At 37.2% G+C, this 13,736-nt stretch overlaps 1 protein-coding gene across 6 annotated transcripts in view; it reads left to right on the top strand.

Annotated features, from left to right (window-relative positions):
* The window catches only part of PDE4D (phosphodiesterase 4D), a 397,194-nt gene extending 388,094 nt beyond the window's left edge, over positions 1 to 9,100 (top strand). For all 6 annotated transcript variants that reach the window (XM_031051530.2, XM_034072748.1, XM_034072749.1 and 3 more), the window contains 7 exons: positions 937 to 1,035; positions 1,122 to 1,286; positions 1,777 to 1,876; positions 6,651 to 6,805; positions 7,309 to 7,431; positions 7,913 to 8,095; positions 8,690 to 9,100. In XM_031051530.2, coding sequence (XP_030907390.2) covers positions 937 to 1,035; positions 1,122 to 1,286; positions 1,777 to 1,876; positions 6,651 to 6,805; positions 7,309 to 7,431; positions 7,913 to 8,095; positions 8,690 to 9,100 — 1,236 coding nt within the window. The remainder of the gene's footprint in view (positions 1 to 936; positions 1,036 to 1,121; positions 1,287 to 1,776; positions 1,877 to 6,650; positions 6,806 to 7,308; positions 7,432 to 7,912; positions 8,096 to 8,689) is intronic.
* The last annotated feature ends 4,636 nt before the right edge of the window (positions 9,101 to 13,736 follow it).

Genomic DNA, 13,736 nt, shown 5'->3' with positions numbered 1-13,736 from the left:
AAACAGCTGAATTAAAATGGAGGGTGAACTTGTCAGTATTATTCTATCCTCTGCTTACAACCATTGATTTCTACCTGTAGCACCAAAGGTCTCACTTGTAGTGATATAAATTGGGTGAGGTGGAATAATAATAAGTAAAATCAGAATTAAGCCATAAAGGTTCATTTCCACATGAACAGAATTACATCTAGAATGTAAATCAGCATTTGTGCATGCATTATTAAAGCTGCTTATTCATAATAATATCTGAAGAATGAAGAGTAAACCCACCACATACTGTTACAGGAATGAAAATACATGGTAGACCCATGTTTTTTGAAAAGGCACAACTGATATATAGACTTAAAGCTATTCTTACAGGTCTGGTCTTTAGCTGTATTTTCTGTTCATTATTTGTTTTTTATTGGTTTTATTTTTAGTGACGTTCTCTATGACTTTTGCATGAGCAGCTAACTAGTCAGCAGTAATCTAAAACTGGCATAAAGTGCTTATTCATTTAATTTTAGAACATTTTGGAATATGCCTATCCCTATATTTTCAGGAATCTCACCTTTATTTGAAGAGTGTTTCTTAAAAACCATGGAGGAAGCAGCAGAACCACAACATCTTTCTCTCTGAACTCTGTTGTCACTGGGCAGTGAGATAGCAAAGTGTGTCAGTTCAGCTCACCCAAGATACTGTGGTATTTTTCCCCCTGGAGCAATCCACTTACGAGTCAGTCTTTCCTGTGAATTAAAAGCTGAAAAGTTAGTAGCTGTGGATTCCAGTATTACAAAATTAGTAGCAACAGCTTTCCTCCTATCCAAAGTTTAGCATATGACTTTCACAGTAACAACGTTTAAATATTGATGAGTCTGCTGTTTGTAGCTGCTTCAATCAAAAATCATACGAATTTGTGTTAGGTTTCAATGTATTTATTGCTTGATTCTGCCCTAGGAACTAGAAGATGTGAATAAATGGGGCCTCCAGGTTTTCAGAGTAGCTGAGTTATCTGGAAACAGACCTTTGACAGTCATCATGCATACCATTTTTCAGGCAAGTAGCAGATGTGCTGCTTTTTGCTTATCTCAGTGATTTTTCTGTGCCTTGAAATCTAAATTGTCTCTCTTTTCTTTTTCTAGGAACGGGACTTGCTAAAAACATTCAAGATTCCAGTGGATACTTTAATAACTTACTTAATGACCCTTGAAGACCATTACCATTCAGATGTGGCATATCACAACAACATACATGCTGCAGATGTTGTTCAGTCAACCCATGTCCTGCTTTCAACGCCAGCATTAGAGGTAAACTATGTTGAAGTGGGAAAGAGGCAGGCATGAGAAAAGGGGGCATCCTGAGACTCTTCTAAACTAAATATTGTAGATCGTAGTTTCTGCAATATTTTTCTTACAAAATAACACTTTTTCATGAATTCTGTTCTCTTAAAGATATTTTGTGAAGATCAAAGCTTATTTACATGCAAACACTGCAGAAAATGTCACGTCTTTTTCTTCTTAAATCATTAAAGTTAGTGCTGTTGTAACTTTTTTCATTTTAACATGATGCATAACTTGTTCCCAAAATCTCATTACTGGTAACACATCCCTTTCTGTCATTATTTCCCACGGGGGATTCTCACTAACCACAATTAGTGAATTGCTTATGAAAGATAGTGTTAAATGGGGAAATGGGATTTCCTCAATATAGGGCTCTTGAGTGAAAGTACAGTCCTTCTTACTGAAAACACTTTTTTCGTTGATTAGTGATTGCCCTTTATGTTTCATGATTTTCTAGGCAGTATTCACTGATTTGGAGGTTCTTGCAGCAATTTTTGCGAGTGCGATACATGATGTAGATCATCCCGGGGTTTCAAACCAGTTCCTTATCAACACAAGTAAGTTTGATCTCCATTGATTTTTCTCAAAAATTTGCTGCAAGATCTGCACATAGCACCTGAAAAATACATAGTTCAGTCCTTGTTTGCTGCTGTTACTTTACTAGTAAATAGATGTGTGTTTGTATTTTAAACTGGATATTATATTGAATTTCTTGTAACTTTATGAAGGATTAACATAGTACCCTCTAACAAGAATTACTAAGACATAAACGCTAAACCTAGCACTGTTTCAGTGTATTGGATGTGGTCTCTCCTGGAAATTAGTTGGCTTACATTAAATCATAGAATCATAGAATAGTTAGGATTGGAAAGGACCTCAAGATCATCTAGTTCCAAGCCCCCTGCCATGGGCAGGGACACCTCACACTAAACCATATCACCCAAGGCTTCATCCAACCTGGCCTTGAACACTGGCAGGAATGGAGCATTCACAACCTCCCTGGGCAACCCATTCCATTACCTCACCACCTTGAACACCGCCAGGGATGGAGCATTCACAGCTTCCCTGGGCAAACCATTTCAGTGCTTCACCACCCTTACAGTAAAGAACTTCTTCCTTATATCTAATCTAAACTTCCCCTATTTAAGTTTGAATCCATTATCCCTTGTCCTATCACTACAGTCCCTAATGAACAGTCCCTCCCCAGCATCCCTGTAGGCCCCCTTCAGATACTGGAAGGCTGCTATGAGGACTCCATGCAGCCTTCTTCATGCAGCATGTCCTTTTTATATTGAGGATACCAGAACTGCACACAATGCTCCAAGTGAGGTCTCACGAGAGCAGAGTAGAGGGGCAGGATCACCTCCTTCGACCTGCTGGTCACACTTCTTTTGATGCAGCCCAGCACACAGTTGGCTTTCTGGGCTGCAAGCACACACTGCTGGCTGGTTCATTTTTCTCATTCACCAACACCCCCAAGTCCTTCTCCGCAGGTCTGCTCTGAATCTCTTCTCTGCCCAACCTGTAGCTGTGCCTGGGATTGCTCCAACCCAGGTGTAGGACCTTGCACTTGTCATGGTTAAACTTCATGAGGTTGGCATCAGCCCACCTCACAAGTGTGTCAAGGTCCCTCTGGATGGCATTCCTTCCCTCCAGCGTATCAACTGAACCACAAAGCATGATGTCAAACTTGCAAACTTGCTGAGGATGCGCTCAATCCCACTGTCCATGTCACTGACAAAGATGTTGAACGAGACCGATCCCAACTCCGATCCCTGAGGGACACCAGTTGTTACTGGTCTCCAGACGGACATTGAGCCATTGACTGCAACTCGTTGTGTGTGGCCATCCAGCTAGTTCTTTATCCACCAGGTGGACCATCTATCAAATTGATGTCTCTCCAATTTAGAGAAAAGGATGTCATGAGGGTCAGTGTTGAATTCTTTGCACACAAGAATTCATAAAATAAAGTTGTGAGAGAAAAATGAGGGGCAATTAAATAAAAATCCAAAAAGGAAGACAACAGTTTATATTGGAATTATGTAATACAGCCAACGATAGCCATTTTTAAGAAATTCAGAAGCAAGCAGACTGGCAGAGGCACCTCTGTCTCTCCCTGGCTGTACTTAGTTTCTGATGTCTACATACTCATCCGTTGTGGACTGAATTTTCTCAGCCTGTCCCTGCAAACTTTTTTTTTATTTTTTATTTTTTGTGAGTCTCTTGCTGGCACACTGTATGTGCAGGAAAAAAGCCCTAATGAAATGAGACCCTAATGTCATCTCTAAAGTTGAAAGCCAGTGTACTTGTTCTGCATTCCTCAAGGCTCTTCTCTGCAGCATTGCGTTAACTTCCCTACCTCTTTAATCTTCTATTAGAAGAAAACACTTCTAGCTTCATTGACCCTGGTCATGACACACTGAAGGACTTCTTGCCCTAGTGCAACCTGCTTTGGTTGCAGTGGTGTATATTACTAGTATAAGTGGGTAACACATTGTAGGTCAGTGCAAGTTCTGTCATATGATGTTACTTTTGCTGTCTGACAACTTCCCTTTTATAACTGACCCAGAATTAAAAAAAATGAATACTAATAATCCAAACACATAAGAAGAAAAAACTACAGAAATTGAAGCATGCCTAGGATTGTGTATTTGGCCCATCTGGTGGCACATTCTTAGGTACTGCCATTTCAGCACTTGGGTGAATCTATTGCACTGGTCCTAAAATAACATGACCTGAATCAGCGGTATAGTTTGAAGGGAGCTCCTCTTCTGACTCATTGCTGCTGTACATTCAAATAACACCTTCACTCCAGTTTAGCTGGCATCTAATTTTATTTCCCTTAATGGCCTAAGGTCCACCCTACAGTGAAATTCAATTTGATGACTCATCTTCATGGAGGAGGTTTGGGATTGACTTTAGATTTCTTGGTAACCAGTACAGTTCAGCAGCATTGTCCAGGAAGAGAGGTGAATCAAGCCTTGTGCATGGAAGTGTGTAATATCTAAATGTCTGAGTGGGCATATATAAGTAAAGTTTTATTTGTTTAATCACAGGTTGAATACTGGGATATATTGGTGGCTCTGAGGTGCTGTGAGGAAACAGCAGAGCTTTTTAGGTTTAAGCAGGATGACCAACTATGTGAAGGAACTAGTAGTGATACATAAAGCTTTCACTTCTATGAAGACAGTTGAACTTGAGCTATGTTAGGAGTGATTCTGATGCTGCTTATTTAACGCCTTAGAAGAAATGCCTTGTTTTTCTCAATTCAGCTTTTGATAGAAAAGGCTTCTGTGTCAATCAGGTAACGTCACTAACTGGAACTGCTTTTGCCAGGCTGAAAGACAAAGGGATTTTATCTCTTTTGAGTCCCTTGTGCAAGGAGGAAACTATAGGGACACCAATGAAGCCCATCTAATATAGGTCTCTTAAATGCTAAATTTTCCTAACTTCTAGAAGATAATTTGCTTCCACCGAGTGTTGTTTTCCAGTGAACCACACAATGTATTAACATTTCATTAAGTTTCAGAATAAGTTTTTAGAAAGCATGAAAGACTTACAGGTACTTTAAGGTATGTACATTTTGTCATATTTCTGCTTATTTTTATAGTTGCTTGCATGAGATTTCTGGATATTATTTCCCTATTTAAGCATTTAGTCTGTTACACAATTGTCTGAAAAGCTGATCTCTCTTGAATGGTATTAAAAAATAGACAAAGATGGATTATATTAACGTCAGAGGTGATGCTTATTTGATCAGTGTGACTGACCTTCCAGGCAAATACTCTTGAAAAGCCTGTAACGTGTTGCAGAGATTACTAAGGAGGAACTTTCTTTTATTTCCATCTGCGTTACAAGGCTGGGCACATTTTAGCCTACTTGTCTGTAGCTCCAACTCTTCCAAAGTATTTTGGCAGCGTCAAGTGTTTTGCAGTTGGGGTTCATCAGAAGGCTGTTTGAAAGGAAAATAAACTAGTGTCTGACATATTTGTAAGTAGGCAAGCTTTGTAAATGTTCTGTGAAAAATGAAAGAGAGATCATTTGACAAATACACTTTCTTTTTTTGCTGTTATGGTTTTGCTGCCATCAGGATAAGGAAAGGTAGAGAAGGGGTTTCCTGGTTCAAAAGATCGATCTAAAACAGCAGGAGAATGGATAATGAGACTAATGAAATCTGAAGAGTAGAGCTTTTACAGGAACCCCATTGAGCCAGCAGGATTTTAAAACAAAGCTGTTGTAGAAGAAGAGGACAAAGAGTAGAATAGACTGACATATGGCTAGATTTAGAATAGAACAGCTGTGATAAATAGAAATTAGTTTCACCTATGACAAGTGTGATTACATTAAAAGTATTTGGTTTCTATGGCATATTCATTTGCAAGCTGTGTTTTAAAACATACATAAGCTGACATTGTGGTATCCCTGTGGAGAAACTAAAGCTGGGCAGAAAATTGTTGTAGGTGCTTTTATTTGTTAGAGCTAGATGTTCAGCAGGTCTAGGAGACCAGTGCAGACTTTCTCTGCATGCCTAGCATAAGCATTGCTGGGAAGATGTATGTTATTCTCATAACATACCGAGTTAAGAATACTTCTGTTGGGGAAGGCAGCTTTACAACATCTGGTGCTGACCATGCTCAAATATGAGGCAGTAGGCAAAGCCACTGCTTGCATTTTCAAGCCACCTGGTCTTCCAAGAAAAAGACAAAAAGCCTAACTGTTACTATCTTACCAACCTCCTCTCAAAACATCCAGTTATCATGGACTGATGACCTGTTGGCTTAATCGGTGAGGCATCTGAGTGCCCTCACTAACTGCAGAAAGATGTGGTTTGAAAACCTAGACGTGGGCTGTGTGCCTGACCTGCAGCAAGGTCTCAGCTGTCTATTTCCGGGTCTGTGTGCTGAATAGCTGCAACTTGTCTTAAACAATGAAATTTTAGTATTTGGGGTGGAGAAAGGCATGAGAAGAGAAAACTTCAGTATGTGTTTTAGTGCAGGTGTGGTTACACATACAATATTTTCCATGTGACCTCATGCAGATATAAAAATGCATTCTGAAAAATACCTTCCTTGTATTTTTTATTGCTACTCCAGGCATGTGTACTTGCTTCACTGCAAAGAGTTTTCTCTATTTTCCTCAACGTACTTTGCCTTTATTTGTTAAGATGTTCAGTTATTAATTTGGAAGTTTTGATACTGTGCAAACTACAAGAACTCTGTTTCTAAAATTTCTTCTGTAAATCTTTATGAATGTAATAAATTTGAAAAATCTTATGGGTTTGGGGAGAAGCACAGACTATAGTAACATTCTGCCCTGCAATTGTTATTGCAGATTCTGAACTTGCCTTGATGTACAATGACTCATCGGTACTGGAGAATCATCACTTAGCTGTGGGCTTCAAGCTGCTGCAGGAAGAAAATTGTGACATTTTCCAGAATTTGAGCAAAAAACAGAGGCAATCATTGAGGAAAATGGTCATTGACATTGTGAGTTCTGTTTGAGAGTCCCTCTTTCATAGTGTGAGCAAATTGAATAAAGCACAGAAGCTTTTATGACAAATTGCATGTCATTAGACCCATAGCCAATGAAGTAAAAGTTTGAAGTTATATTGTGTCTTATCCTAACATGAATAGTGTGTTCTGTTTTCAGTTTCAACAACTTTCTATACCTTTTCAGAAGGTATACTATCCTCCTTCAAGCTGATTTTGTTCTGACATGTGTACTATTTCACCACCACAGTTAGAAGTTTACTGCTGATGTGATGTTGAATTTAGGCTGATCAGATCATTCTGAACAATCATTTTTGTCATATTGTTAAAATAACCAAAATGAAAACTTACTGTTTTCAACATCAATGACGTATGTGACTCACTTTTATAGTGTATGAAGACACAGGAAATACGGGTTCACCCCAGAACTGTTTAAGTGTTTAAAGATACTTTTAAAAAACAGTAATTTATGTAATGTTTATTTGTTTTTTTCTTTCAAGGTACTTGCAACAGACATGTCTAAGCATATGAATCTGTTGGCTGATTTAAAAACTATGGTTGAAACCAAAAAAGTGACCAGTTCTGGTGTCCTACTTCTTGATAACTATTCAGACAGAATTCAGGTAAGAAAGTTCACCTGCAAATGGTCACTTTACATTACCAATTTACATTATCAATTTACATGCTCAGTTAATATTGGCCTGCCCATTCTCCAGCATGGATTAGATCAGCTGTCTTTTCTTACACCATGACTCCCTGCACTCCCTCTGAGAGTGACTCCCTGTAGTGTGACTCTGAGAGAGTAATGAGGTACTAGAGTACTTCTGGACTAAATGAGGCTTTGGCCTTCCATTCAAATTATTGGCACCTGATCAGTTGTTTTCTCAAAGATTTTCTGTGCCTTATACAGGGAGAAGCAACAGAAATGAGGTCGTTCATGACTATTACTGCAAGTGTGAAAAATAGCTAAGTACCCAAGTTTTTGCTGTTTAGAATAAATATTGCACTACATATATTTTCAAGATTCTGTTTCACAGGCACCAAAAGTGTAAATGGAGCTGTTTTTCCAGCGTAATAACACCACAGGTGTTCAATCTTTTTTAGGTTCTTCAGAATATGGTGCACTGTGCAGATCTAAGCAATCCAACTAAGCCACTTGATCTCTACCGCCAATGGACAGACAGAATTATGGAGGAATTTTTTCGTCAGGGAGATCGGGAAAGAGAGAGGGGAATGGAGATAAGTCCCATGTGTGATAAGCACAATGCATCTGTAGAAAAAACACAGGTAATTGGTTTGATATATTATAAATAACACAGTATGACAGTTTAACAGAAAATCATGGTCTGTAGCCTTGTTTTGATTGATTTCTGAATGCACTATTTCCTTTTTTTCTTCCTAGTAAATTAATTCAGCTCCTGAATAGTAAGAAAGGGGAGCTGAGATTTTTTTACTATGAAAATATAATGCATTGCAGTGCCCTTGCTGAAGGGATTTCATCGCTGTCATAACGTCAAATGTAGCATACATGTCAAAAGACTGTTGTACAACCACTCATTAGGATTTCTTTCAGAAACAGAATTAAATATAAAGCAGTTTGGCTCACTAAATGCCGTGGAGTTTTTTTGAATGAACAGTTCGTTTGAGAGCAAATGCTTTCTAAGTCCTTATCCAATATCCTGAATCAGACTTTTGGATGTGAAATGTAAATGTAAATGTAAAAGACTCTATTTACTACGTAAACCAGCATGATTTCCTTTCAGCCACCTTACGGTCATGCATCTAGTGTCTGTTACTAGTGCTGTATTTTTCACATTTTATGTGATTTAAAGTCATGGTTGTGAATAAGAGCTTATCTTCATTTTGTATTATTTGAAACAGGTGGGTTTTATAGACTATATTGTTCATCCTCTGTGGGAGACATGGGCAGATCTTGTTCACCCAGATGCCCAGGAAATCTTAGATACACTGGAGGACAATCGAGAATGGTACCAGAGCACAATCCCTCAAAGTCCTTCTCCTGCAGCTGATGACCAGGAAGAAAGTAAGCAGACGCAAACTGAAAAATTCCAGTTTGAACTAACACTGGAGGAAGATGGTGAGTCAGACACAGAAAAGGACAGTGGAAGTCAAGTAGAAGAAGACACCAGCTGCAGTGACTCCAAGACTCTTTGCACCCAGGATTCAGAATCCACAGAAATTCCTCTTGATGAGCCAGTAGGGGAAGAAGTAGAAGAGGAGGAGAACCAGACAGAACCTTGTGTGGTAGAAGGCCATACTCCTAACACGTAGCAAGGAGGATGCAGTCTCTTTCTCTCTCCCTTTCTTCTCTTTTCTTTCTCCTTTTATTTTCATTTTTCTCCTTTTTTTTTTTTTTTTAATTGGGTAATGGTTTTTGGAACGTCATCAGTAGCCTATGTCATATAACATAGACTACAATCATAGTCACAACTCAGTGTCATCTCCCAGGATGTTTGTTGATCAAAACTGATGTTGATGATTCAGTTTGGCACTCAGGAATATTGAAAAAGAAATTTTCACCTGCATGGCATCAGAAAGCGGGGGCAGGAACATCCATAAATTACATCTTCATAAGCTCTCCATTTGTCAGGTAGGATTAAATAAAGCAAATGTTTTCAGAGGAGTAGCATCTGTCAATCGAATGCTAATATGCTTTGATAATTTTTGAATTCAAGCAAAGCATTGGATAATGTTTGTCATGAAAGGAAACAGACAAAAATAAACTGAGGTTCCTACTGGAAAACAAATGTCATAAATAATGAGACACAACATGATTCTGTTACCAACAGGAAGGTGACTTATGATAATTGCAAAATTTTAGTTTTGTGATTTTTGAATCTTCCTGATTGTGATTGAAAAAGGTGTGACCCAGTGGGTTGCACTAACCTCTGCATTTTGTATATTATGTAGAAGAGAGGCCTTTTGTAGAGCTTACTTTTATTATTAATCATACTGAGGTATTATATTTAAAGAAAAACACTTTCAGATTTCATCTGCCACTTTTTTTGTTGTTTGTTGTTGTTTTTTTTTGTTTTGTTGGGTTTATTTTGGTTTCTTTTTTTTTTTTGTTTTTGTTTGTTTTGGTTTTTTGTTTTTTTTTTTTTTTTTTTTTACAAAGAGTAACTTGCAAGTTTTCAGTACAAATCTGTGCTACACTGGATAATACTTTTTCTCCTTATTTTTTTGCACCTTAGAATCTCATGGTAATATTCAGCTGTAAAAGTATTTTATATATTAGTGAATTCCATTAATATCTTTTGTTACATAAAAGTCTTGCAGGATGATAGTTTGTTTTGTGTGTTTGCTTTTCATCACAATTTTCCCAAATGTATTACAGGAACTTATGTTTTGATTTTGCCCTTGTTGTGGCCTGATCCTGCCAATTCTGTCTTATTACACGAAGTGGTCCCAGCAAAACGATCTTGGACCACTAAGACTAGAATTTGCAGGACTAGAGCCCTAGTCCTGCAGCTAAGGAGGACTTAAAAAAGAAAGGTAATGAACTGTCATCTTAATACAAAAGCAGTTCTTCTGCTGTAAAAAATTGTCCCTCTTAAAAGTGATTCTCAGGCTGTTTTTGGCTGGGATCTGTAGAACTGCTAAATAAGAACAGGCTAATATAATGTATGGGATATTTATGCTGGCAAAAAAAAGCGTTAGTGTAATATTTCAAATTTTGTCTCGGTCTTGACTTCTAAGTGTTAATAATCTACTAAACCATTTGCTAATCTGTGTATAACATAATAGTAATGATAGCATTATTTTTTCATGTCTGTCTTGCAAGAAGACCCAGGTCAGTCTTGTCTTTTTATGTTTTTAAATAATGAGTAATGCATCAGGAGAGTTGTTTACTCCACATTATTTCAATCTCAGACCTTTTCATCCTTTACCCAGCTTGTGCTGGGAATCCTGCTTTTCAGTTTGGTGGGTACTGAATGCTTCTGTAACTTGAAAAGTCAAAGAGAGGTAGGAGTTCATATTTGTCATTTTCCAGTCCTGTTGTTTCATCACACGAAAGAAGAAGGAATTTTATTTCCTCTGCTTGCAGGTTTGAACATACAAGACAGGAACTAGTAGCCTACGGAAGCTAGCAGACTCCCACTCTTTAAAATTTTTGTAAAATGTTAATATGAAGATGATTTCCTAACAAAAGAAGATAGCAACAGCCGTTATTTCTCCTTTGGATTCATTTTGTAATAAGTTAGCAGATATGAATGTGGGGGAAGGGTGGCTAAGTGTCTGAGATCTAGAATAAAAATGATTGGTTAATAATTTAGGTTTCAAATGTATTTTGCGTTCTATATCCAGGTCATAGTTTCTTTAGCCCTCACAGGGCTTTAGCACAGAAGATACTGAAGGAGGAAAGAGAATATAGAGAACTCTTGTTTTTTTTTCCTCAGTTTTTTACTTTTCTTCATAATTTCTTCCTAAACCCGATCCATTTAGAAGTCCTTTCAGTCCCCAAGAGTGCCTGGAACCTTAATAATGGAAAAGCAATATGAATTCTGAAATAATCAATAGGGTTTTTTTGAAGACGTTTTGTATCTGCACTAATTGAAAGTAAATGAAGAGAATGACATTACATTGTTGAGAAATGCATCCATGTATATGGACAATCGGAGAAAAGATAACGTTTCTTAGAACTGGGGATATAATGCATTGTACAATCTTTTTCCTCTTTTGCCAAAGTGTGTTTTAGCATTGTACACTGCTTTAAAACAAAACAATTTACAAGTGGCTTTATGTGTTTTGAATATTTTTGCCATAAAAAAAAAATGCAGTGAGTAGCTATTGAATGTGTGTGTGGGAAGAAAATTCACCTTGCTTGTAACAGTACACTTTAGCTTGCAAGTTACTGTACTTAATAATGCTGTATTTGAATTCTTAAATTGTTTTGTGTTATTAAAATGTTAATGAAAGAATATAAATAGAACAAATAGCATTCAGAAGTTTAAAACACTTGACTGAAATGGATTTTACAGAAAGCTTTGACAGTTCTTTCTAAACGCATTATTTATTTTATTTGTGCCATGAGTTTTTCTCACCAAATGACCTTACCTGTAATACAGTCTTGTTTGTCTGTTTACAACCATGTATTTATTGTAATGTACATACTGTAATGTTAAATGTAAATTATCAGTTCTTACTATAACATCGTCCTTCTCTGGATGGTGTTGCTATCTTTGGAAACTCTTGGCAAGAGAATGATGATTGTGTTATACATATTCCCTTTTTTTTTTTTTTCTTAATATATTCAGTGTCACCTTAGAGCTTGTTTATGGAAGATTCAAGAAAAGTATAAAGTACATAAAGATGTATCTATTAAAAAAGCTGCAGGTCTTTGGTCCCAGGGCTGTGCCTTAACTTTAAAAAATATTTTCCTTCTGTTTGCTGCATTTGAAAGTAAGGTAGCCATGGGGCTAGGGCTGGGCGTTTCTACCATATTTTTAGTTCCTGACTGATGGGGTTACCTGTACAAGCTAATATGCATGATACTACAATGAACTTTCATTCAAGAGTCTACTGGAAGTTCAAGGTTTTCCAGACACCTGGCAATATAATTGTATTGCTTCTTCGATTATCTTTTACATCCTATCAGTGGGGATAACTGCAACCATATTTTGCTCCTTTAAAAAAATATAAAAATTGATGCTGTATTCAGTACTGAATTTCACAGAAACGGCTTTGGAAAGAATCTCTAATAAGCACTTGATTTTAATACATAAGGGTATAACTCGTACACTTTTACAGTCATCTGTAATATCCCTTTTTATTCAGTAGCACAAATTATCACATATACACAGAATCCATAAAGCAGAACAAAAGACAGCTTTAATTTTCAAAATAATTTCCAACACCAATATTAGTGTTAAGACAACCAAAGTTTTATTATATATAAATATACATAAGGCTTTGTTCAGGTGTGTAGAGCATAATGCACTTAGATCTACAGGAGTGTGGTAAACCCTTATATCTTTCAATAACACTAGTATTAAGTCTGTGGGTTGGACTGAGCATCTTTTGCTGTTTGTTTGACTTGTCATGTTGCTCCAGAGTACTTGGAGCTCATGACTTGGTCAGAGTGAGGTTAACACCTCTCTTCCATTCCAGCGATGCCCAGCCCTTGTAGCATGCAACTTATCTGGGAAAGGAAAGAGTCTTTTTCAGTGAAAACAAAGCCTCCCTTTGGACACAAACTGTAGATTTTAGCAGCCCTGGCCCAAAGGAAATTGATTGCTTATGTTTCGAATGGTATAAAATGGATACTGCAACAACAGAAGTCCTGAACAATGTTTTGTTTTGTTTCATTTTGGGTTTTTTGTTACTCTTATAATTTCATTCTTCTTTGGGGATGTCCTGAGAGTGGCAACTTGTGTGAACATTGCACATGACTATTCTTTCACTCGTTTCTTAGCCTCTCTACTGCATAGGGGATAGTAATGTACATCAGTACCTTCATATGAAATTTTATATGCAATGGAAATAAAAGCATGGTTTGATTCTGCCTAGTTACTTCATTGGATTTTTCTTTTGCAAGGGAAATATTTTTTACATACATCACATAGTTGTGACATCTGAAGAGATAGCATATTTCCGGAATAATTGTCATCATACTGTTTTGCATAGGTAATACAAAATAAATGTAGGGGCAAATCATCAAAGTCAATTAAATGTAGTATTTCATAAAGTAGCCTGATCCACAAAGGTGCTGTATAGTTATATAGAAAGGCATACAGTCTCAGTTCTCATGAAATGTTACCATTGTCTTCAGTGGCAAAAGCAGCCTATCCTGAGAGAATAAAACTTCAGGTTTAAAGAAACTGAAAGAGTACAGATTGTCTAGAGGAGCAATAATCTGGGATACAAAAAAACCCACCAGTACCATAGTTAAATATTGACCAGACAA

The sequence above is a fragment of the Melopsittacus undulatus genome, chromosome Z, assembly GCF_012275295.1.
Source record: "Melopsittacus undulatus isolate bMelUnd1 chromosome Z, bMelUnd1.mat.Z, whole genome shotgun sequence".
NCBI classification, from domain to species: domain Eukaryota; kingdom Metazoa; phylum Chordata; class Aves; order Psittaciformes; family Psittaculidae; genus Melopsittacus; species Melopsittacus undulatus.
The sequence above is the reverse complement of the archived record's forward strand: the minus strand, read 5'-3'. Positions and strand labels throughout refer to the sequence as shown.